This window comes from Monodelphis domestica, chromosome 1 (genome assembly GCF_027887165.1).
Source record: "Monodelphis domestica isolate mMonDom1 chromosome 1, mMonDom1.pri, whole genome shotgun sequence".
Taxonomy (NCBI): domain Eukaryota; kingdom Metazoa; phylum Chordata; class Mammalia; order Didelphimorphia; family Didelphidae; genus Monodelphis; species Monodelphis domestica.
In genome coordinates, this window is record NC_077227.1 from 615,093,449 (window position 1) to 615,120,320 (window position 26,872).

A 26,872-nucleotide genomic window follows, 5' to 3' on the forward strand; every position below is an offset into this window, starting at 1 on the left:
GGTCAGCAGGAAAAGTTTGTGACACTGGAGTAGAAGCCTGTCTTGAGTCCACACAGTGGTGGCAGTAGCAGAAACTATTAGCCCAGAGATAGTAAAGTGATCAGACATTTAGTCAAAAGGAGATTATAGGGGATCTTTTGCTGGAACTGGGTACATCTGGCAATGAAATTCTAAAAATGGAATCTTATGGAAGAAAATTAGCAAAATTCATTTGGAAGAACAAAAGGTCAAGAATATCAAGGGAGTTAATGAAAAAAAGGGAAAGAAGGTGTCTTAGCAGTAGTACTTGCTAAGATGCAGAATGGTGGAAAGATGGAAAAGATTAGATATATATATATAGGTAAATGACCTTAGCAATCTCATGTTTGATAAACCCAAAGACCCTAGATTTGGGGATAAGAACTCACTAAGTGACAAAATTGCTGGGAAAACTGGAAAACAGTATAGGAGAAACTAGGTATAGACCAATATCTCATACCCTATAACCAAGATACAATTGAAACAGGTATATGTTAGACATAAAGGGTGATACTATAAGTAAAGCAGAGGACATAGAATAGTTTACCTGTCAGATCTATGGAGAAGGGAAGAATTTTTGATCAAACAAGAGGTAGAAAGCATTAAAAGATATAAAATGAATAATTCTGATTATATTAAATTAAGAAGTATTTATACAAACAAAACTAATGTAACCAAGATTAGAAGGGAAACAACAAATTGGAAAAATTTTGTATAACACAATTCTCTGACAAAGTTCTAATTTCTCAAATATATAGAGAACTAGAATAAATTTAGAATATAAGCTATTCCACAATTAACCAATTGGCAAAGGACATGAACAAGAATTTTTCAGTTACAGAAACCAAATCATCACATAAAAAATGTTCTAAATCACTCCTGATTAGTGAAATGCAAAATAAAACAACTCAGAAGTATTATCTCACACCTGTCAAAATGGCTAATATGGCAGTAAAGGAAAATGATAAATGTTTGAGTGGATATGACAAAATTGGGACACCATTGCATTGCTGGTTCAACTATTCTGGAGGACAATTTGTAACTATGTCCAAAGGAATATAAAACTGTGCATACCCTTTGATCCAGTGATACCATTACTAGGTCTTTCCCAAAGAGTTCATAAAAAAGGAAAAGGATCTACTTGTACAAAAATATTTATAGCAGTTCTTTTTGGCAAAGAATTGGAAACTGGAGGGATTTACATCAATTGGGGAATGACTGAAAACATTGTGGTAAATGATGGTGATGGAATACTATTGTACTATAAGAAATGATGAATAGGATGATTTCAGAAAAAGTTGGAAAGATTTGCATGAGCTGATGCAGAGCAAAATAAGCAGAACTGGCAGAATATTGTACACAGTAATAGCAACATTGTATGATGATCAACTGTGAAAATTTGGCTACTCTTAGCAATGTAATGATTGAGGATCCTGGAAGACTTATGACAGGGAATACTATCCACCTCCAGAGAAAGAACTGTTGGAGTCAGAATGCAGATCAAAGAATATTATTTTTCACATTAGTTCATTTGTGTTTTTATTTGGGGGATTTGGTTTCATATGAATATTTCCTTACAACAATGACCATGCATGATAATACATATATAACTTAGATCAAATTGCTTGCTATCTGTGAAAGGGGAAAGAAAATGGAGGAAGGGAGATAATTTGGATCTCATAATTTTAGAAAATATCTTTTAAAAATTATTACATGAAGTTGAGGAAATAAAATATATTTAAAAAATAAAAAAAACAAACAAACAAATTGGAATTGGCCTAATGGTAAAAGAGGTGCAAAAATCACTGAGGAAGAGACCTTTATAAAGAGGAGAATAGACCAAATAAATGTGGTATGAGACAAAAATTTACCAAAGAAAATAAGTTCTTAAAACTAGAATTGGGCAAGTAGAAACTAATGATTCTATAAGATAGAAAGAATCAATGAAACAAAGTAAAAAGAAAAAAAGAGGAGGATGTGAACATCTTATTGAGACAAACAATCAACTTAGAAAACAGATCAAGGACAGATAATTTGAGAGTTATTGGACTACCTGAAAGCAATGTTGAGAAAGAACTTAACATCATAGTTCAAGAAATGATCAAGGAAAACTGGCCTGACATCTTAAATCCAGAAGGTAAAATAGAAATTGAACCAATTCACTGATCATCTCCTGGAAGAGATTTTAAAATGAAAACTCCCAAGAATATTATAACCAAAATCCAGAGTTCCCAGATCAAAGGGAAATTACTGCAAGCAGCCAAAAAGAAACCATTCAGATATCATGAAGTCAAGGTCAGGATCACACCAGATTTAGTGGCTTCCACATTAAAGGAATAGTGGGATTAGAGATATGATATTCTAGAAGGCAAAGAAGCTAGACTTATAGCCAAGAATAATCTAAACAACAAAACAGTATAATATTTCTAGGGGGGAAATGAATATTTAACGAAATAGAGGACTTTCAAACATTACTGATGAAGAGCTAAGACCAGAGCTGAATTAAAAATTTGACATTCAAACACAAGGCTCAAAAGAAGTATAAAAGGGCAAACATGAAGGAATAATCATTGAGGCCTCAATAAAGTTAACCTTTTTATATTCCTGTTTGGGAAGATGATACATACAACTTTAGAACTTTAGAATCACTAGGGTAGGTAAGGAGTTTGAAAAAAAAGGGAATGGATACCAGTTGATTACATTGTAATGATCTCCAAAAAAATGAAAGGGTGAGAAAGAAGGATTTATTGGGAGAAGGGATAGGGAAAATTTTCTCACATAAAAGAGATGTTCAAGGAAAATATTGTACAGTAGGGGGGGAAATAGAGTGGTGGTGGGCAATGCTTGAACTTCATATCAGAATTGGTTCAAAGAGAGAAGAATATGCACACCCTCTCACAATTGTTTCTAGAGATACAACTTATCCAATAGGGAACAAGCAGGGCAATGTTATAAGAGAAAGGAGGGAGGATGATGAAGGGGAGAACAGATTTAAGGGAGAAAATAGTTAGAAGCAAAATAGACTTCTGAGGAGGGATAGGATGAAAATAGAGAGAGAGAAGAAACAGAAGAATATGAGATGGAGGGAAATGCACAGCAATCATAACTGCAAAAGTGAATGGAATGAGTTCACTGATAAAATGGAAGTAGATAGCAGAATGAATTAGAAATCAGAATAGAATAATATATTATTTACACAAGACACACTTGAAACAGAAAGACAGAGTCAAAATAAAGGACTGGAGCAGAGTAAACGCTTCAGATGAACTTAAAAAAGGAAGGGTAGCCATCATGATTTCAGACAAAGCAAAAGCAAAAATAAACTAATTAAAAGGAATAATCAGGGAAGCAACATTTTGCCAAAAGATACCATAGACAATGAAGTAGCATAAATTTTTTTATAGTAATTGTCTGATAAAGTTCTCATTTCTAAAATTTATGTTGAATATAAACCTGAGTCAAATTTATTAAAAATAAGATCCATTTCCCAGTTGATAAATGGTCAGTGGATGTAAATAGGCAGTTTTCAAAAGAATAAATCAAAGCTGTTTCTAGTCATAGGAAAAAATGATCTAAATCTCTACTAATTAGAGAAAAGCAAAGTAAAACAACTGTGTGGCACTACCTCATACCCATCAGAAATGACAAATACTGGAGAGGCCAAGGGGAAAAGAGGCAAACTAATGAATTGTTGGTGGAATGGGAACTGGTCCAATCATTCTGGAGAACAATTTGGAACTGTGCCCAAAGGACTATAAAACTGTGCATACCCTTTCATCCAACAGTACTACTACCAGGTCTATATGCCAATGAGATTAAGAAAAAAGTAAAAGGACCTATGTGTACAAAACTATGTATAGCAACTCTTTTTGGTAGCAATGAATTGGAAATCAAGGGGATATCCATCAATTGGGGAATGGTTACAAAAATTGTGGTATATGACTTTGATGGAGTCTTATTGTGCTGTGGGAAATGACAATGGTGATGGTTTCAGAAAAACATAGCAAGATCTATTTGAACTGACGCAAAGTGAAGTGAGAAGAACCAGGAGATCATTATGTGCAGTAATAGCAATGTTGTAATGATGATCAATTGTGAAAAACTTGGGTACTCTGATCAATACAATGATCCAAGATGACTTGAAAAGACTAGGGATGGAAAAAATGCTATTTACTTCTTGAGAGAGAACTGATGAACTCTGAGTGCAAAATGAAGTATAATTTTCTTATTTTTTAACTTTTTCTTGATTTTTAAAATTACAGCTAATATGGAGATATCTTTTGCATGATTTCATATGTGTAAATGAAATATTGATTGCTTTATCAGTGAGAGGAGAAGGAAGTGGGGAAGAAGGAGAGAATTTGGGACAAAAAATTAAAAAAAGTAATAAATAAATAAATAATAAAATTTAAAAGGATTAAATGAAAAAATATTCAAAATGCATTGGTCTGGAGTTCTGAACCATAGCTAAAATGTTACATTGATTTATTTAGCTTCAGAATTAAAAACTTTGGCTTTTAAGAAATTGCTATAAAAAGGGGCAATGATTATTTTAAAACTCCAGAGAACTTCTTGGACACATGAATCTTTGAGATATTAGTTTATGCCATTTATGTGCTTCCTAATGTGTAATTTTAAGGCAGTTTAGAACTTATCCATACTGTAAAAGATAAAGCTGGAAAAGTTCAGAAGCAGTATTATATTTTTTTAAACCCTTACCTTCCATCTTGGAATTAATACTGTATCTTGGTTCCAAGGCAGAAGAGAAGTAAGGGCTAGGTAATGGGGGTCAAGTGACTTGCCCAGGATCACATAGCTGGAAAGTGTCTGAGGCCAGATTTGAACTTAGGACCTCCCATCTCTAGTCCTGGCTCTCAATCCACTGAGCTACCCAGCTGCTCCCTGGAAGCAGTATTCTAGGTAGGCTAGCTCCCTAGAATGTATAAAAGTTAGGCATGGAACTTATATAAATTAGAATAAAATTCTGCATTTAGAAACTTTTGTTGTTCTTTGTTTCTATTGGGTCCAACTCTTAGTGGCCCCATTTGGGGGTTTTCTTGGCAAATATATTGGAATAGTTTGCCATTTCCTTCACCAGCTCATTTTGTAGATCACAAAACGGAGGCAAAGACGATTAAGTGACTTTCTCAGGGTCACACAGCTAGTAAGGCCTGGATTTGAACTCAAGAAGATGTCTCCCCACTTCAAGTCTGGCATTCTATCCACTGTTCCACTTATTCTATGGCAAAAATACTTTGGCTAGAACTTCATTGTGTTAACAAAAAATTAAATATGTTTTTGGAATGTGAATTTGATTTTGGTAATCACCAAGCCTATTATTTTCCCCCTGAAAGTTGTTTCTCTTTCTGACTTCACCCTTTCTATCAAACATTTACTTAGTCTTCCATATTTGAAAACTTGGATCTCCCATTAAACTCCTTTGGGGGTAGAGACTTTTCCCTTTTCCCTTTTGTTGTCTCTAACTCTCTTAGCATAGTTCTTGGCACAATGTAACACTTTAACAAATACTTATTGGTTTGTGAATTGATTGACTAATTCTCTTTGACATTTTCTTCTTTCTCCCAAAGCAGTTACTAAATCCTGTCAATTGTACCTCCTTGATATATTTTTTTTAATCATTTATCCCTTCCATTCTAATCTCTTTATTAGACTAACATAATACTCTCCTAACAGTGTTTCCAATTCTTCATACTGTTGTCAGATTCCTCTTCCTCATTCATATCACTCCTGTGCTCAAGACTTTTCAATAACACCTTATTGCTTACCAAGTATACTTTAGACTCCTTAGTCTGACATTTTAAAAAACTTCCACAATTTGGCATGTTCATACCTATCTTTCTCCGATACTATATCCTTCTAGACATGCCACATTCTTATCAATTTGCACTAATGTTTATTTTAACATTTTTACAAGCTTTTATTATTTCTATCTCCCACTGTCCCTCCCTGATTGAATGCTAAAGGAATGAATGAAGGAATAAAATCTGAGCAAAATCTTTGCAACAAGCATGTATATAGTCTATCAAGGAAAATTCTCACACGAGCCTTGTCAAATTGACTACTTTCTATTGTCTGTATATGAGCTGCTCTTTCTGTCCCTTATGTCTTTGATGCCTTCCTCCAAGCCCGTTCAATTCTAACAGATCCTTTAAAATCCACTGAAATGCCATCTTCTCAACAAAATCTTTCCTTATTGCCACAGCCAGTAATAATGGTCCCTCCATGGATCTCATGTAGCACTTTGCTTGCTTCTCTCTTATGCATTTATCATTTTGCATATGTTATAGTGTATCTGAGTCTCAATCAGCCCAGGTGGAAGCAGTACTTACATTGATGTCATATCCCCCTATTAGATCCTAAGCTCATGAGGGCAAAGACTACGTTTTAACTTGTTGCTTTCCCCCAGCACTTACCCCAGGGTTCTACACACAACAGATAATTCATAAATTTTGGTTTAACTTAATATTTTAAAGAAAGTTTTTATTTTGGGAGGGACACATCTCAGGGCACCAAAAGATGTACTGTTGAAGATTCTGAGCTGAAGGAGAATTAGGCTGGAAACAGGAGAGCACAGCATTTTTAGGGAATCCAGGCAGAAGTTCAGGGATAAATTGGACTTGATTAATTAGAAGAGGTTTCTAAAGCCAAAGAAATTCAGTAAGACTCATCTGGAATGTTTTCTTATGTTGTGTCTTGGGTATCTTTGACAATCAGGTCAAGCCTTTGGACCATGTCTTAGAATAATGTTTGTTGCCCACATTTACATAGAAGAAATAGTTAAATTTTGGTTACAGGTTAGTGAAAATAAAGATACCTTTTCCCTTGGTCCCCCCCCTTTCTTCATTCGAGTTCATGGGCCTCACAAAATCTGTATATGTATCCTAGGTTAAAAATGCTTGAATGTGATAATTTCTAAAGTATCTTCTAACTTTAGATTCTCTGTTTATTGGATTTGCTACAAGGAAGAATATAGAAGATAAAGGGGAGTGGGGGGAGGCAGAATTACCAGAGGGAGTCCTAAGCCTTTGAGTGATACCTTTCATGGTGGATAGTTTGGGCAGCTTCCCCTAAAGCTTACAGATTTTTTTTTCTTGACTTTGAATTAATGAATTAAAAATCCAGAAAATTTGACACAACCTCTGCCTATATAGGGATTTACTCCCTACTTCTTTACAGCTTAAAAAAGACTTCTCTGATTCTTTTTTCCATGATAATTATGAAAGCCGTGCCATCAAATTCCCCTGGAGCCCAATTAAAACCTGACTCCTGACCATCAAGGGAGAAAGAAGCATTTAAGAGCAGCCTAATTATTCTTGGCTTCAGCTGGAGAGTGTGAAGCATTTGGGAGAGTATGCACTATGAAAGTCATAGAAATAGTCTATCAAATCAATTTTCTTTTACATGATGTAGCCTGGGATTTACACGAAATCTTTACTCTACTCAGTCAATTCTGAAGAAATTATATTCAAGGAAGAAAACAGTTCTTGAACAGACTGGATCATTTCCAGTCCCCCTGAAAATATGCCAGGCCACAGTGTGCCTTCCACTTTTCCAGATGCCAAGGATAGTTTAACCGGGGTGGGGGTATTTCTGGAATGTGGAAAGTTATACTTTGCAATCTGAATTTTTCCAGCCATATGTAGGACAGCTGACTATCTACTGTAGTTAATTGCCACAAGTCAATTATGATACAGATGGTAGAAATAAATGAAGTAACTCTTATGGCACAGAAACCACAATTTCTCCAAGTTGGTTGGGACCTCAGAGGCCATTAGTTCCATTTCTACTATAGCACCAACTAGTGGACCTTCAGTGAGGGAGAATCCACTAATTAGTCAGTCAATGAGTATTTATTGTTTATTATTATTATTATATTATGTTCTAGGTACTATTGAATTCTTTCCTGTTGTATAACATAGCTCTTATGTCTCATCATTCAATAACCCTTACCTGATCTCAGCTTCGGCCTTCAAATAGTACTTTATGTGTCTTTCTCTCTTTTTATCCTGCATTTTTTTTTGGTATCCCAGGACTTTGTGTAGGTGTCAAATCCCCTTGTAAGTTCCATGAAGGTAGTGCCCAGTCTAAACTTTTATCTCTTTTGGTGCCCAGCACACAAAAGGCACAGATTTTGCCACTGAAGAGAAAGGATGGAGCTTAAAAGGAAGATCATCGTCTTAGAATACAAGGGATTTGATATCTCTGTTCTTGGCTCTGCTACCATCTACCTTCATGACCTTGGGTAAATCACTGCAACTCTATGGGCCTTAGTTTCCTTATTCATAAAGTGAGGAAGTTGGGCTAGAAAAGATACTTTCCAAGACTCCTTCCAGCTCTAAATCCTTTCATCCTATGATGCTAGCATGGGGTTTGGGTTGCCTGTGTTTACCTATGGTTACTGTGTTTATAGTATCTGTCCCCTTCTCTATACCTACCTACTCTCTACTTTAATTATATATATATATATATATATAAATTAGTAGTGCTGTATGCTTTTATATTATCTAGATTTTCCTCTGGATTCCTCTCCTTACCAGAGAGTTATCCCTAATAGTTTTAATTGGTCTCATTGCTTCCGGTCTTGAAGGACATGGATTCAAATTCTGTCTCTATCACTTATTATTTCAGTGACCTGAGGCAAGTCACAATCTTTCTGGGATTAAGGTTCCTCATTTTTTAAAAGAAGAGGGTATTAGATGAAATGGTCTATGAGGTCCCTTTTAACTCTAAATCTATGATACTATGTAATCTCCCTAATCCATATTTTACACAGATATGATATTAATATTTCTAAAACAGAGATCATATGTTACCTGATATTGAAAAACTTCAGTAGTTCCTTATTACCTCTAGGATAAAATGCCAACTATTTAGCCTGCTATGTAAAACGTACCTCAATCTGGCTTTCACTCACCTTTCCAGTCTTATTACTTCCCTTTGCTTCCACTCTGCTTTGCTTTTTCTGGTATTCATACAAGGTTATTTGACTTCCCTTTTATGCAATAGTAACAGGGAAAATTGCCCATTTTACAAGAGATTCCCCCATGTCTGTATTTCATTCCATTCCATTTCATTGGAGTATGTGGTCTGTTTGGGGAAGATAAGCATCTTTGGGGTGAGGGCTTAAGCCCTTTTCAGGACTGCTTTCTTCCTTTGGTGTCCCTCTCACCCAGCTCTCACCTGTGGCTCCAAGAAGCTGTAGCATGCGCAGTGGCCACACCCCTGTATGCTGTCTTGGCAGGTAGGCTAAACTGGGTTGAGGGCCACTGACAGACTTCAGATCCAATGATGAGTGAGATGGGCATCTATCTACTTAATGCATACGAAGAGTTCCCCTGGCAGAAGGGCCAGATAAGAACAACTTGTTCCAGTGGCCATGGAGGTAGCAGAAGCAGGCACCATGGAGTGCTTAGAGCTTGGTTAGACATCAAAGAAGCCAAGGTCATTTACTTCATCCTGAGCTATTGCTCATCATCTTGACTTTTGTCTTAGCACTGGAATTCAATGACTCTGTGAGAGAGGGGGAGGCTGATGACTCTGTATCTCTGCCTCACTTAAATTCAGTTTATGTGTCAGTCAAAAGACACCAGAGATGTCATTTTGGTGTTCAAGTATGAAAAACAACAACCAAATCCATCACCATACTTTCATTAGTTTTGTAGAACTCTCTGTACTCTTTCTCATATATCAGTTTGAGGCTCACATTACACGAGGCGTTACATTATCTTTTTGAACTTCTTAGCATCCATTACCAATAGAATTCTCCCCATTTTCATACAAGGCAACAGAAACAGAGAGGTTAGATGATTTGTTCATCATCACATAGCTAAATATGAGAAAGAATTTGAACTTCATTCTTTTCAACTCCAGGCCTTTTTTTAAATTTGGAAAATTTTATTTAATTAATTCAGGATATTTTTCCATGGTCACAAGATTCATGTTTTTTCCTTCCACTCTCCCCAGCCCCTCTCCTGTATCCAACTCCAGGTTTTAACCCCATTCATTCCAGCCTGCTACAATAAGAACTTAGTTTGAGTTTAGATATATGGTCTCATAGAAAAGGCAGAATTTGAGCTAAAGGAAGGACTTGATTTTAAATAAATAGAAGGTAAGGATAGGGATATGTTGGTGAACTTATGGCATGCATGCCAGAGGGGGTCACTCAGAGCCCTCTTTGTGGGTACACATGCCATTATCCCAGCACAGAATTCACCAGAGTTTGTTATTAGAAAACCAGAGGGACAAGGGGGTAGGCTGCACCCCTCTCCCTCTTGATGCAGTTTGCATTTTGAGCACTGAGTTGCTAAAAGGTTCACCTTCACTGGAACTGGGCATTCTAAGTACATCAATATTTGTTGAATGACCTCAAAAAAGAATTGGAGCTAAGAATGAGCCTCATGTGTTTGGGAGTGACCACAACATATGGTCCCATTAGCCATGTGTGTCCTTTGGTGGCAATAACTAGATTAGAGCTACCCAAATGGCACCTGTAAACATGGAAGCTGATCCTTCATCCTTGGGACCCACCAATGTACAAATGATCAGGCTTGCTTTCCATCTCAGTCCTAAATAACAACTCCATAAACAGGCAAGCAGATGTGTTTGAAACAGCTCTGTTGAATTGACACTAGGCATATCTGCTGTTTACATACTTAGCCTCCAGTGCCAAGGCAAACACTCCAGCAGCCTCAGGGGCAGCAGCAGATGTTCCCGAATGACGCAAGGTACAGTTGCCATATAAATCCGTGGTCGCCTAGGAGGGAAGGTGGAAAGCGTGAATAGAACAGACAATGACAGATTGAATTGACTTCCTGAAAACTGAGCACAATGGGGAAGTGAGAGAGGTGGGGCTCTCTTGTGGGAGATTTTGGAATCATTGAACATCTTTTTTCACTCAGTCAATATTTCCTTTCATCCTATGAAAGAAAGGTTCAAATTTCCGAAAATAGAAAAAGAAATATGCCCAATTTCAAGGGCATTTGGTTTGAAAGAACATTAAATTCAGATAATAAACCCTATTTATATAATATTTTAAAATTCATAAAGCACTTTACAGAGATTATTTCATTTAAGCCTTATAACTGCTTTATGAGGTAGGGTTTACAGGGATCTTTATCTCCATTTTATAGATGGAGAAACTAAGGTCTAGAGAGGTAGTGACTTGCTAAGGGCCATATAGCAAATATGTGTCAGAAGCAGGTTTTGGACTGAGGTTTCCCTTACATCTCCTTACTTCTTCCCCACCTCCTCTTACCCAAAAAATCTTAGTTAAGATGATGTTGATGGTAATGATTGTTAAACAGTAGTCCTGTAAATAGTCCAGTAAATAGTAGTCCTGTTTCTGAAGACACATTGCTGCCATTTCCATAATGAGTTAATGGATTTTTGAAATGCTTAAAGAGAAGAGCATAATTTCCAAGATGCAGAAATTAGAAACCTGTTGGGCCAAAGGGTTCAATTTTTCATTCCCCCCTCCTCGTTAACCCAATGGCATTCAAAATACAAATGTCTGCTACTAAGTTGAAAAGGTACAAACACAAAATAATAATAGCTCATATTTCCATAGAGCTTTATGCATTTGTCCTTACAACAACCCAATGGAGAAGGTAAAAACAATGATTATTATGCCCATTTTACAGATGAGGAAACTAAGGCTATGGGAGGTTAAAGCAACTTCCCCCGAAGTTTCACTATTCCTTGGCCAATGCTAGAGCCAAGTCTGTTTCATATTTCTAACTAGTCTCTGGAGCTTAAACATTTATAATTCTAAATCCGGCCCAGAAAGACAAATATCCTGGTATAGATAAGTAACAAAAATGATTCAAAATTCTTTATTTTCTTTTATTTTGTCACACCTGCTGTTTAGCAGGTGATTGAGAGCTTGTTCATTTTCCATTGATCTTCATTCAAATCAGACTCCATAATAAAGCTGCAATAATAAATCTATACCATCTCAATTATATTCTTATTCAACAAAAGCTATGCCAGGAGCACAGGATCAGCACTTTGCAGGAAAATAAGTCTCTGGTTATGAAGCTACTGTGCTGATCTTTTGGATGTAAAAGCTATTCCCTCTTTTACAGTAATATTAGGGTTAGAGCAAGATCTCCCCTCTACCCCACCAAATTTGAAATCTAGGATTCTTGGCATGGCTTGGACCTGTCTGCCTCAATGTTTTATGCATCTGGAAACAAGCCGAGTAAGCTTTTTCTCTTGGTGGATTATCTTCTATGAAAACAAAACAAAACAAAACAAAACTCCACTCATTGAATACTGGTAAATGTACTCCTTTTCAAGGAATCTCTTACCTTCTTCCCAAACCCCACCTCTCACTATATAATTTGAGGAAATAGAAACATTGCTATGTAATGGTAAATCCAATGAATCTAAGTGGATTCTTTGGAATGAAAAAATATTAGGAAACCATTAACTCAAAATGAAAAATAATAATTCATAATAGAGGCATTGGAAAAGAAATATACGGGCATATGGAAAACTATAGATCTGGTTTTGGCTCCATTGTTATCCTGTGTTACTCTGGACAAGTCCTTTTACCTGCTTTGAGATTCACTGAGCTTTAAGAAGCTTGGTAAACAGGATGGAGAGCTGGACACGGAGTCAGAAGACCTTGATTCAAATCTTGCCTCATACTTATTATATGTTTGACTCTGGGCAAGTCACTTAACCATTCTGAGTTTCAGTTTACCTCTCTGAAAATGAGGCAATTAGACTTTATAACCTTTAAGATTTCTTTTCACTCTAAATCTATGATCTTGTGATTCTTCTGAGCATCAGTATACTAATTTTCAAAGCGAAGGTTTTGGTCTAAATAAGATCTATGTTCCCTACTAATGCTAAGACTCTCTGATTCTATAATATTATAAGGTATTCCAAAAGCCTTAGTACAATTTTAAGCTATTAAAGCTCTTTCAAAGGCATTTACTAGCTTTGGGCAGGTAGTTGGTACAACAAATAAAGCATTGGGTCTTGAGTCAAAAAGACCTGAGTTCAAATCAGCTTCAGACACCTTAGTTTTATGATCCTGGGCAAGTCATTTAACCCTGTTTGTCTCAGTTTCCTAATATGCAAAATGACTTGGAGATTGCTCCAGAAAACCCCAAAGGGGTTCATGAAGAGTTGGAACCAACTGAAATGACTGAGCAACAATAAATTGTGTGACTCTCTACAAGTCTCTTACCCATCTGTTTGAGTTTCCTCAGCTGTAAAATGGGAATCAAAATAGAAAATACCATCCCAGTCATGAAGATCAAATGAGATGATATTTCAAAAGCACCTAGGCAGGATGGCTAGTTATTTAAATTAAATTATTCAAGTTTGGGGCAACTATGTGATTCAGTGGATAAAGATTCAGACCTATAGTTGTGAAGTCCTGCGTCCAAATTTGACCACAGACCTTTCTTAGCTGTCCTATGCAAGTCACTTAACTCTTATTGCCGAGCCCAAACCTGTCTTCTGCCTTGGAACCAATACTTAGTATCAATTCTAAGGAAGAAGGTAAGAGTTAAAAAAAATTAGAGCTTTAGACTGCATAGACTTTGGGAACAGCCTGGTAATTACATTGTTTAGTTGAGAAGATACTTATTTACTAAAGTTATTAGTAAACTTTGGCAACATGTCTCCACTTCATCTCTTGCTTGCCTCCTCAGGATTCTGTATCACGAAAAGGCAGGGCGTATGCAAAACTAGAAAAAAAGTAGCAATAAATGTCCTAATTTGCTATGGACTCAGAGCGGTTGGTGCATGACGGTATTAAGATGAGGTGTCATTACAACTCTGTCATTGCAGTAAGGATAAAAACCCAAATTTCCTAACAAGAGGAAGTTGTGGTCTTAACATTTTTTGATACATGATGCTCCATCTGGTAGAAGCATTTGCTTTTCCCCAAGATGCAAACCCTTAGTTTCCACTTTACTGGTAGAGTTTTAATGGGAGCTGATAAAATACACTGTGTTATTCTCATAGGATCTGTTCATTCTGTAAGGAGCACAGTTCACCTTCAAGAAAAGGGACAAGTAGGAGGAATAATGATAATGCTTTAGGCTGCACAGAAAAGAAATTATAATCCCTTTTTTTGAAGAGCTTTCAACATAAATCTTTATATTTTAATTATATCAGATAGAAATTATTTTTCCTGGACATTTCTAGCCATGCTTTTATACTTTATTTAGGTTATCATCTCTATTCTCTCTCATCCCAAATGGAGACTACCTCTGGAACCAATTTGGGGTTTGCTAGGCCAGTTATGTGGTACAGTGGATAGAGCATAGGGTCTGAAGTCAGAAGATTCATCTTCATGAGTTCAAATCTGTTCTCAGACACTTACTAGCTGTGTAACCCTGGGCAAGTCATTTAAACCTGTTTACTCCAGTTTTGCCATCTGTAAAATCAGCTGGAGAATGGGAATATAAGGAAACCACTCCACTATCTTTGCTAAGAAGGGCAGATTTGGCCTCTCTTGTTTGGCTCCAGGATTTCAGTACATATTTCTAGCTGTGCTACTGAGGACTTAGCCCAGAGTCCCTTTGAACTCCCCACTGTACCCTATATATGTGGTCTTCCCTCAGAATATAACCCTCTTCATTGACCAAGCACAGTTCCATAGGACAAGGGGTGAAGCACACAACCTACCTTCTGGTAGGGAGGTGACAGACACAGGGTATACACTGAGATATATATTGTGGGAATTTATTTTGCTTGATTACGAATATTTGTTATAAGGGGTTTATTTTTCTTTCTCTTCCAATTGTGGGGAGGAGGAGGAAGGATGAGAATATAGATTTGTGTTAATGGGAAAATATTATTTTAATAATATAAATATTATGAAGCATATTTAAATCTTACAAAATTATACTGTATCACAATAATATGATGTTGTAACATATAAATAATAATGATAAATATAAATAAACTTCAAATAAGAATGCTAGCTCCTTGAATTGAAGTGTTATCTTGACTCTATTTTGTACTCTATTTGTGACTCTATTTTGTAAGTATTTATACTTATCATGATGACTGGTACATAATAAATGCCCAGTAAATGCTGCCTCTTTGTATATGTCAGTCTATAATTCCCACTTTATTGATGGGGAGAAGGAGGCTTAGGAAGGTTAAATGGTGACATAGTGGAGTAAGTATCAATACCAGAATCAGGCCGAAGGCCTCCTGAGTCTCAGACCAGGGGATAGTCCTTTTGCAACATACATTGTGCACTCACCACACCAGCTTCAGGATTCCTTTTTCTCCCATTGCTAAATGTAGATGCTAAGGTGGAAGAGCAGCTTTCATCATACAGAGCAGTCCGGCCATCATTGATGGCTGAGTTAATGGAGATGGTCCACATGCTCGAGGCATACCCATCACAGTTGCAGTCGTCATAGCTGCCTCCATCTCCAGAAGCCCACACATAGATGCTGCCTTTACCCCCACGGCCCTGAAGAGAAAAAGAAGAAGATGGATTTGTGATCGTTTCCAATCACAATTGCTTAGAGGGCCTGTTTTTACAGACCTAGGGGCAGAGCTTCAAAGGACTGGTAAGCAGGCACATTTTAACTAAAGGCTTTTTATCATCTGAATGCTCTCTGTGGATCAAAGATTTATCTTCAATTATAGACTGAAGCCCTTGCGAGGGAAAGAATCTCTTTTCTTGGAGGGGAATTGAGATGTGACATTTTGTGTCAGATTCCAATCCATCTGAGTTACTTGAACACGAGAATTAAATCAGGAATACAAAAGATGGAGATAAGGATGAGCTCAAAGATCTCAAATTTAGAGTTGAAAAGTATCTCAGAGGTGACCAAACCCAGAAGAGAAAACTTAGGCCCAGAGAAGACAACTTCAGCAGTTATGTGACCCAGGGGATACAATTCAAATCTAGTCTCAGATATTTCCTTAGTCATAGCCACTTGCCATTCTGAGTTTCCTCAACTATAAAATGGGGTAATAATAGCTCCTACTTCATGGGGGTACTGTAAGGATAAAATGAGTTAATATTTATAAAAAGCATTTAGCACGGTGCCTGGCACAGAGTAGGAATTTACTAAATGTTTGTTTCCTTGTCTCCTTTCATTCCCCAAAGTCACAAAGGTAGCAAATATCTTAGCTAGAACTCAAATCCAGACCATTTGACTATGAAGTCAGCTCACTTTTAATACATAACATTGATCTGAATCTGAATGGACCAGATCAGTCTTTGGAAGGAAACCCTTTGGCTCATGATTTTGGTCTTTCTATGTAATTTGTAGCTACATGAGGAAGAGAATGTCTCTCATTAAACAAAAGGTTCACACTAAACTATTCAATTGGGTTTTTCAGTCCTTAGCAAGAATGGGCAGTTGACTAGGGCAGAATGTCCTGTACATTGTTAGATATGACTATTGTATTGGTTGTTTTTCTTTGTTATCAAGGGGAGTTCTGTTTGGAGGGGTGGGCTTGGTACTTCCATAAATGATTGTGATGTAAAACTAAAAGATATCCATACATTTTTTAAAGGGTTAGTTCAAAATTAATCAGTAACAACACATGATTCCTAGCATAGGGCCATGGTGGTGAAACTATTGCATGTGAGCCAGAGGGGGTACTCAGAGCCCTCTTTGTGGGCACACACAGCATAGCCCCAGCAATGAGTTCACCAGAGTTCATTACTAGAAAGCCAGAGGGATGTGGGGCCAGGCTGCTCCCCTTCCCCTCACCTGAGGACATTTCTCACATCATCGACTCCTCTGAAAGGTTTGCCATTACTGGCATAGGGAATCTCCAAGAAAAGAAAAAATCATAGAGAAAAGAAAAAACATTCTAGCCACTGATGATATGCTTTTTGTGTGTGTGACTTATAGATTATATATAACCCATTTAAAAGAATTATTTTAGACAAGGGTGAGTGAATTTGATCCTCTTTTCTTTTTTCTGCTGCATGATCACATGGAACAACCACAACATTAAAGAAATGGTTTATGATGGAATAGATTCTAAATTCATGATATTGTTTTTCCAATCCCAAACCCATGATTCCAGAACGTTGTTCCATTAATTCCTCAAAGATATTCAGGGGAAATTTTGCAGTGGAAAGATAAGTACTTTTCAACCAGGCTTATATCTCTCTCTTCCCCCTAGGATTGTACTTGAGATGTCTTAAAGTCCTCATCTCTAGTGTGTCCATTTTAAATCATTTCTTATTTAAAGGGAAGAACAGAGGACCATGCTATGTATGTAACAGTGGAGACCAAGGTACATAGAGTTTAATTTTTCAATAAAAAACTTAAATCAGTTTGATTCATACCCATGATAAACATGCTCTACTATAGTCTGACTCCTTTGTTTCATAGTGGTATGCAGTTGTCACTGGATTATTGAAGTTTGGTTAATTGGAGCCTTTCTAAACTTATCTAGACTGGTTTTTTGGAAGATATACATTAAGGTGTATACCAAACAATCAAAAGTATTTATTAAGTGCCTCCTATGATGATAGGCGTATGCCAAATGCTGGGGATACACAGATAAAAAATGAATAGTCTCTGCTCTCAAGGATTTTACATTTTAATAGGGAAGATATTGTGCATATATTTAGTCAGTCAGTCAGTTAGGTAGCATCTATTAAGAGCCTGATATGTGCTTTAGGGGTATAAAGAAAAGAAAAAAAAGTTACAGTTCTTGCTCTCAAGGACCTTACTGTCTGATGGGGGAGCCAACATGTGGTTATGTTTAAACAAGATATAGAAAGGTTACACATTGGGGTAATGTCAGCAAGAAGTCACTAAGATTAGGGAGGACAGAGAAAGAATTTTTGAAGAAGGGGAGACATTTGCCAAACTGGAAAGAAACTCAAGTAGCTGGGATATAGAAATGAGGAAGGACAAAGATTCAGGCATGGGTGGACAGATAGCGAAAACTCTTGTCCTCAGGAGGATAGCAAGGAGACCATTGTCACTGGACCACAGAATACTTTGAGGGAGGTAAGGTGTAAAAAGACTTGAAAGATAGTTTCAAAGGCCTTTAAAATACAAATAAATTATTTTATATTTGATGCTGTTAGGTACGAAGAAATTACTGGAAGTCACTGAATAGGGGATGATAGGGCCAGACCTATGATGTGGGAAGTGCAATTTGATAGCTGAATGGAGGATGGACTGGAGTTGAGGAAAGACTTGTGACAGAGAAACCAAACAGCAGGATATTGCAGTCATCTAGGTGTGAGGCAATGAAGGTCTGCACAAAGGTAGTGTCAGTGTCAGAGGATGTGATTTTTAGATTTTCTCCATCTTGCTTAGTCTAGCACCCAGGGATGTACACACCTACATTACACTGGCATGTGCTAGCAAATGACAAATCAGAAATGACTGATTGTCCTCTGGGCTGTCCTAAGCCAAGCTTGAGCCACCATTGGCACATGTGAGATGCAGGAAGTGAGGTAGAGAACTGCTTCTGGAGTTCTCATCACTTCCTGTGGAGAGGGCGAGCCAGCAGTTCAATCCTGGAACTCAAGCTTGGAGGAACTCCCTCAGACAGCTTCCCTCAAATTGGTCATGTGAGTGAAAAGGACTGACTCCCATTTCTCTTGGCTCTCCAAGGCCTTGAACTCCTGCCTGGCTCAGCCTGAGTCAGAGCAGTTTGAGTTAAGTCTCTCTCTCTCTCTCCTCTCTCTCTCTCCCTCTCTCTCCCCCTCTCTCTTTTTTAATTTCTTCCTCCTATTTAATTAAATCTCCATAAAATTCCATCCTGACTTTAGTGTTTCATTTTAGGATTTTAGAAATTAAAATCCTTGGTGACCAACAATTATTATATTCAGTCTCAACCATAATTTTAACCTTTACAAGGAGAGAAGGAGGCAAATGTATTATAAATGTAAAAGGTAAAAATGTTGTGAAGATAGAAACAACAGGACTTGACAATGGATTGGATATGGGGAATGAGAGAGTGAGGAGTCAAGGATGGCATCTAGGCTGTGAGGTCACATGAGCAACAAGATGGAGGACTAGACATTTTTTCTGATCTTTGTAACCTCTCAAACTTTTCTAAAATGGGAATTATGCACAAAAGATAAAACAATATCAGCTGTCTCCTTGGTCTAAGATGCAAAGAAATTGGAACAAGGAAGTAATTCAATGAACTGATATTAGAGAAGGCTACTATCAGATCCTAGTATTCCTTTACCCACTGCACATGATCTGACCAGCCTCATGGTCTTGTAACAGAATTCAACTTTCTCCTCCTTCTCCTTCCATTCAAGTGATAGGAAAAATATGTTAAGAAAAGAGTATTTGGAAGATAGTGGCATAGAGGCAGAAAAAGTTCAGACCTCTGAAAACCCTTCCTTACCAATTACAAACTAAATGCTCCTAGGGGACTGAAAATCAAACCTAACAACAAGACAGAGTCAAGGAATCCTCCTGCTGGACTCAATTCAAAAGGTACACCCCCCAAAAATCTGGAATTTGAGAACACTCAGGTTTAAGGGAAAGGGAGAAGGAAGGTCCCAGGTCCCCCCCCCCCACACCTAGAGGGCTAAGCCTCCAGTGGCAGTGGGAACTTCTGGGTGGGCAAAGGTGCTGGTCTGGAGGGAGTACCTTGTGGGCAGGGCTGTGCCAGGCTCAGAGTTAAACACAGGTGGTGGGGAAGGAGCTGGAGAGGGAGCACAGAACAGGCAGCCTGGTTACAGCAGTAGAGACCCTTCATATTCCTTCAGACTTCCAGGAGGTTTTGGCCTCAGGGCACATCCAGCCCAACCCAGCTGAACTTTAATCCCATCAAAAGTCTTCTGAGGACAGGGAAGCTCAAGCTCCAACACTCCTACCCCAAAGACTGCACTAAGATCTTCTGACAAAGCTCCAAGTGGGGAGACTGACAGAAAATCCCACCCACCCCCCAAAAAAATGAGAGGAGCAAGAGCACAGACAACTGCAGGGAAAAAAGAGGGGGGTAAATATGAGCAAACAACAGAAAAAGAAGAAAGAAATTACAATATATAGCTTCTATCCAGGTAATGAACAAAGAGCAAATAGAACAAAGAAGGAGGAGGGAACACCAAGCAAGAAAACAGAAATCCCAGCAAATTGGATACAGACTTTGGAAGAACTCAAAATTCAATTCAAAACACATTTAAGAGAGTCTGAAGACAATTGGGAAAAGAACTTTAAAATAAAGATAAATCATCTGGAAACAGAAAATAGTGTCTTGAAAGCCAAAATCAACCAGCTTGAAAATGAGGCAAAGGAGATGTAAGATGAAGCAAAGAAGACAAAACATGAGGCAAACAAGATGAAAGATGAGGTAAAGAGGATGAAAGATGAGGCAAAGGAGATGAGAAATGAGGTAAAGAGAATGAAAGATGACCTCCAAAGAAAATCAGACCAGAAAGAGAAGGATGACCAAAAAGCCAGGGATGAAATCCAGTCTTTAAGAACCAGAACACAACAACTTGAATTAAGTGACCTCATAAGGCAGCAGGACACTATAAAATAAAACCAAAAGAATGAAAAAATTGAGGACAATATGAAGCATCTCATTCACAAAATAGAAGATTTAGAAAATCATTCCAGGAGAGACAACTTAAGAATCATTGGTCTACCGGAAGACCATGACAAAAGAAAAATCCTGGATGTCATACTACAGGAAATTATCCAAGAAAACTGCCCTGATATTCTAGAACAAGAGGGAAAAGTGGAGATTGAAAGAATTCACAGATCACTTCCTGTACTTAATCCCCAATTGACAATACCCAGGAATGTTATAGTCAAATTCAAGAACTATCAGACCAGGGAAAAAATATTTCAAGCTGCCAAGAAGAAGTCATTCACATACTATGGAAACACAGTGAGGATAATACAGGATCTGGCTGCGTCTACACTGAAGGACCAAAAGGCATGGAATATGATATTCGGGAAAGCAAGGGAACTAGGTCTACAACCAAGAATCAACTACCCAGCAAAACTGACTATATTCTTACAGGGGAAAGTATGGTCATTCAACGAAATAGAAGAATTCCAAGCATTTGTAACGAAAAGACCAGACTGAACAGAAAATTTGATGCCTAAGCACAGAACTTAAGCGAATCATAAAAAGGTAATTAAAAAAGAGGGAAAAAACAAAAACACAAACAAAACAAAACAAACAAACCCCCCTTTTTTAAGAGACCCAATAAGTTAAAATGATATGTATCCTTATAAAAAAAGAAGTCATTGGTAACTCTTAAAAATTGTTATTATCACCTGGGCAGCTAGAAGAATTACACTTAGAGGGAATAGTGACAAACTGTATAGGATGAAATGACAAGACATAAATATGTATATGTATATATATATATATACATATATAGATATATGTATGCATAAATACATATACATGTGTGTATATATGTATATATACAACTAGAGCTAAAAAAAGAGGTTAATACTAAATTGGAAAACAAATGGGAAAAGAAACAAAAGGGAGTAAATTTATGTGTCACAAAGAAGCTCATGGCGAGAGGGGGAAGAACATCAATACTCTGGAAGGGTAAAGATGTTGGAAATAGGAAATACTCAACTCTTAATGTGCATTGAAATTGATCTAAAGAGGGAAGAACAATCCAATCCATTGAGGCAGAGAATAGATTTGTGCCCTATAGGGAAGTAGAAGGGTAACAAATGGACTGGTGGGGAGGGAAGCAGTACAAGGGAGGGAGAGGGTGGGGGGTAGTTTTAAAAAGACTGCAAAGAAAATAAGGGGGGAAATAAGAAGGGAGGGGGGTAAAAAGGGAAGTTAAAATAAGATTGGGAACTAGGGGGACTGATTCAAAACAAACATTGGTGTAGAAGGAAATAGTGAAAGAAGAAAAGGCAGGACCAGGAGTAGAAATCAAAATGCAGGGAAATACACAGCTGGTAATCATAACTCTGAATGTGAATGGAATGAACTCACCCATAAAACACAAACGAATAGCAGAATGGATTCAGTGATCCTGAACAACTTGGAGGAATCTACGAGAAAAACCACTATCCTCATTCAGAGGAAAAACTGGGAGTAGAAACACAGAAGAAAAACAACTACTTGAATACGTGGTGAAAATGGCTGGGGAGGTAGACTCTAAATGAACATCCTAATGCAAACACCAACAACATGGAAATAGGTTCTGATCAAGGACACAAGTAATACCCAATGAAATTACGTGTTGGCTGTGAGAAGGGTGGGTGGAGGGGAGGGAGGGAAAAAATGTGATTATTGTAACCAAGCCATAATGTTCTAAATTGACTAAATAAATTAATTAAAAAAATAATAAAATGAGCTGGAGAGGAATAAAAAAGAAAAGAGATTGTTTGGGGTGAAAGAAAATTAGTTCTGTTATGGCTATGTTGAGTTTAAGATGTCTATGAGACATCAAGTTTGAGATTTCCAGTAGGCAGATAGAGATGTGAAAGTCAAGAGATAAATTATGGTCGTATAAGTAGAATATGTAGAGATAACAGCTGAACCCAAGGGAGTGATGAGATCACCCAGGAGTATAGTAATAGTATGGTAGAAATAACATATAATATATTATTATATCTATAATATCTTTATAATGTAAAATAATATGTAATATACTTTAGCAGGCATGACCTGGATGGAAAAGCTAGGAAAGGAGACTGAGAAGGCGGGATCAGATAGAGAAGAAGACAACTGGGAGAAAGTACTGTCATGAAATCTTAGAAAGAAGAGAATATTGAAGAGAAGAGGGGTCAACAGTGTTAAAGGCTTTAGAGAAGTCAAGAAAGATGAGCCATTACATTTGGCTATTAAGAGATTATTCATAACTTGAGAGTTGTTTCATTTGATTAAAGAAATTGGAAGCCAGACTATAGAGTGAAGAAGAGAGGAAAGGAGATGGAGAAACCTATTGAAGACGGTCTTCTTGAGTAGTTTAGTCTCAACATGGAGAAGAGATATATGACTAGAACTTGTAGGGATGGATGGCTCAAGTGAAAGTTTTTAGAGGATAGGAGAGATAGAATGGCATGTTTGTAGGCAGTAAGAAAGCAGCCACTGGACAGGGTGAGATTGAAGATTTGTGGGTGAGGGGGGATGATACTGGAGTCAATGTCCTGGAAAAGATGGGACCGAATGGGATTGTTGGCTCATGTAGAAGAGTTTGCTGTGACAATGGGACAAACTTCCTCATCCTGAGAAATAGGGGTAAAGGAGGAGAAGAGGATATAGTTGCAGAAGGCCTCTGAGTAATGTGAAATGAGGAACAATGGAAAAAATAGAGCTCTCTAAGAATGACCTCAATATTTTCAGTGAAATATGAGGTGAGGTTCTCTACTGAGAGCAAATGAGGAATAGGGAGCTATGGGAGATTTGAAGAAGGATGAAAAGGTTTAAAAAAGCTGCTGTGGTAAGTGGGATAGTGAATCAATTTGGGGGGTACAAAAGGATTACCTTGATGTAATATGTATGCTTATGTGTGGATACATGTATAATACTATACCCACATATTTACATACATGTACACATACTTAGGTATACTTATGCATATATAATATATACAAAATTCAACTGAGAAGGACCTATCATAACATACTGACATAGTCTTTTAAAACTCAAAGTTCATCTCTAGCTATGATAAAGCACTGGGAAAAATGCTTTTACTCTCCTCTCCTATGAACACACGCACACATACACAAATGTCACTGCTATCAAAATTGTTTGTGCTCTGAGGTCTGAAGTATGTTTTTCAGCCTCATCAACCTCTCCTTCCTTTTCCCCTTAGCCATGGGGCTTCCCTGGAGAATGTTCCAATCAGGATAGAGTGTCCTTTTTTAAGGTTCACATTTATCCCCTAGAGAAGGGCCTTCTTCCAGTCAGTCAGTGGCCAAGGTTTGGGGTGAGAGATGCAAAATACAAACCAGTTCAATTCCAGAATCACTTTTTCTTGTTCTGTTTGTCTTCAACTTGAAGGAATAAGCTAAAGCTATGAGCAGAACATTTTTCTAGTGTGGCTTTTAAAGTGCTTGAGCTATTACTATCATCATACTCAAGATGGGATTCTGGGTAATGATAGCTAAAGTCAACAGGTAGGGAGCCAGATTAGTGTGCCATTTTTCTTGTAGCCATGCTGATATTTGTTATCACACTGCCTCCTTTTTCATTTGGTCAACTTTGTCAGTCTGATGGGCATGAGGTGTCAGGTAAATCAGTCAGGCAATAAACTTATATTAAATGCCTACTAGGTGCTATATAGCCAACAATTGTGCTAAAGCACTGGTGATAAAAAAGAGCCATAAAACAATCCCTGCCTCAAGAATCTTACAATCTAAGGAGATGGAGTTGGAGGGACATGCAACAAGCAAACAAACATATGTAAACAAGCTATATTCAGGATAAGTAGGAAAAAGAGGTTGGGAAAAGCTTTCTATAGAAAGCCTTCATTGGGGGCTTCAGGAGAAATCTCAAAGTTTTTTTAGTTAGAATGCCTTTAATTTTTAGTGATAGTATGGAGCATTTTTAAATGAGTATTGATAACTTAAATTTCTTCCCTTGAGAACATATTATTCATTTCCTCTGACCATTTATTAATTAGAGAATGGCTCTTATTCTTATGAATTTAAATCAGTTCCTTAAATATTTTGGAAATGAATTTGATAAAATTGGAAATTTTATCAAAGAAACTTTCTGCAAAGATTTTCTCCCCTTAATTATTTTTCCTTCTAATACAGAGAAGACAGATTTAATTTTCAGAATAAAATGCAAGTTTTTGAATGTGGCTGATGCTGGGATTAGTTTGTTTGAAAACACATACACACACTCTCTATTTCTAGAGTTTTGTTTTTCATTTTCTTTCTTTTTTTTCCAGTGGAGAAGAGCAATGTGGGGAGCTGAAAAGTGAACAAAAAAAAGATTAAAATGCTGAGCCTACAGATCTTCTGTCTGCTGCCACAGTTTTCATGAAATGAGGTAAAAGAGTATTTGTTGAGTATAATGTACAACATTACTATGCCAGAACATCAATAGATTTTAAGAATCTAATTGATGTGGGTAAACCCTACAAAAACGAAGATGGAAACTCACTCATACTTAACCCTTTTTATCCATGACCTCTCATAAATCTGCCATCAGAGGCCTGGGGGCCTTCTTCACATTCTTTCCACACTCTGTAGATTATCAACGAAGCATGAATACATCAGTTATCTCCTGATCTCATGACTGTTTGGTCATTTAAAAATCCCAAGTCATATGTTTCTCTAATGATTTTATGTTCCCTTTCTTGTGTAGTTCCTCATTTGTAATGTGTTGCAGTCTCCCCCAAAACTAAAACCCTACAGTACAGCTGAGAACACTTAAATGAAGCTTGTAAAATACTCTTGAAACCTCATCTGCCCCAGTGCAGAAGGAATTAGCTGACTGCCAAGAGCTCTGACACATACTGTCAGTGTCTTGCCAAATGGTTTTGATTAAATTATAGGAGGTGATACTTGGGCCTGCTCTTATACTGATTAATCACTTTATATTGGCTTCTTTTTCCTATTTCCCAGATGATGGCTGGATTAATGCCCCTCGTGTAGGATGCAGTATGCCAGCAATATTCTTGCCCCAAGCAGCTGGGTTATGTGGGCAAATTTCTAACTAATAGCCTAGTTTTTCCCATTATTAGAAACCTGAATGCTTTCTTATCTTTTTCAATATATGCCAATATGGTAATGTGCTCCACATCTGTAAAGGCCCGCTGATGTTAGAGATACTCCTAAAAGAAAAGAAGGTCTCCAAGATTGGGGGAGGGGGCAACCATGTTTGTACAACTAGACGGAGGGCAACTTTCTGGTGCTAATAGGACCGGAACCTCTCAATCCTGAGCTATTCTGTCCATTAAAAAGACAATACTCTCAATACAACTGGAACATGAGATTTAGCATGCAACCATGAATCCAGGAGGTAGAATTTTGTTTCCCACTCCCAGGGAGAGCTAAGGAGCATATTATAGAGAAATGAATATGCACGTCAAAATTTTTGCTAAGCTATTTAAAATATAACCAGACTTTAAAGTAGCTAGAATAATACAAGAGAAACTTAGGTGACTCTTCCTTTTTTTCTTCTTGGACATCTAGGTTATATCATTTCTTTCAACTTAAAAAAAAAAGAACCCTTACCTTCTATTTTATTTTTTTAAAAATTTTTTGGGGAATTTTATTTATTTATTTATTTATTTTTAAATTTTATTCAATTGATTAATTTAGAGCATTTTTTCAGGGTTACAAAAAAACATGTTCTTTCCCTCCCCTCCCCCAACCTCTTCCCACATCCGATGAACAATTTTTTTTTTTTAGAATCAATACTATGTATTGGTTCCAAGGCAGAAGAGTGGTAAGGGTTAGGCAATGGGGGTTAAGTGACTTGCCCAGGGTCACATGGCTTGGAAGTATCTGAGACTAGATTTGAGCCCAGGACCCCCTGTTGCTAGACCTGGCTTTCTATCCACTGAGCCACCTAGCTGCCCTTCCTTTCTTTCCACTTTTTTTTTTAATGGACATGGAATGGGGAAGATAGGAGAGAGAAAAAATTGATTTTTCTAAATGAAATTAAAAGAAAAGAAATGGACATGGAAGGTTTGTAATTACTGGAGACCATGGATGTATAAAGCAGAAGCAGGGGCAGGGTTGCAGAGGACAGAACGATGTCAGTCACACGTGTGCCAGACATTCCTATCAGCAGGGCCTCTTCAGGGCTTGAGGGGGGAAGTCTGGTCCTGGGAGAGGGGCGTAATGGTGGCTGAGACCTGGGGATGGGGTAATAGGTGGTTGATTAAGGGAGGATGATGAAGTACAAGAGCCAGAGATGGTAGTCTTGAGACTCAGGTGTGTACTTTAGA

General features: G+C 37.4%; 1 protein-coding gene across 1 annotated transcript in view; it reads right to left on the bottom strand.

Annotated features, from left to right (window-relative positions):
• Window positions 1–26,872, bottom strand: part of PCSK2 (proprotein convertase subtilisin/kexin type 2) — a 331,306-nt gene that overhangs the window by 11,717 nt on the left and 292,717 nt on the right. The window contains exons 9-10 of the mRNA XM_001382075.4: window positions 15,275–15,490; window positions 10,692–10,792 (exon numbers count right to left, since the gene is read on the bottom strand). Of these exons, the coding sequence (XP_001382112.1) occupies window positions 10,692–10,792; window positions 15,275–15,490 (317 nt within the window). The remainder of the gene's footprint in view (window positions 1–10,691; window positions 10,793–15,274; window positions 15,491–26,872) is intronic.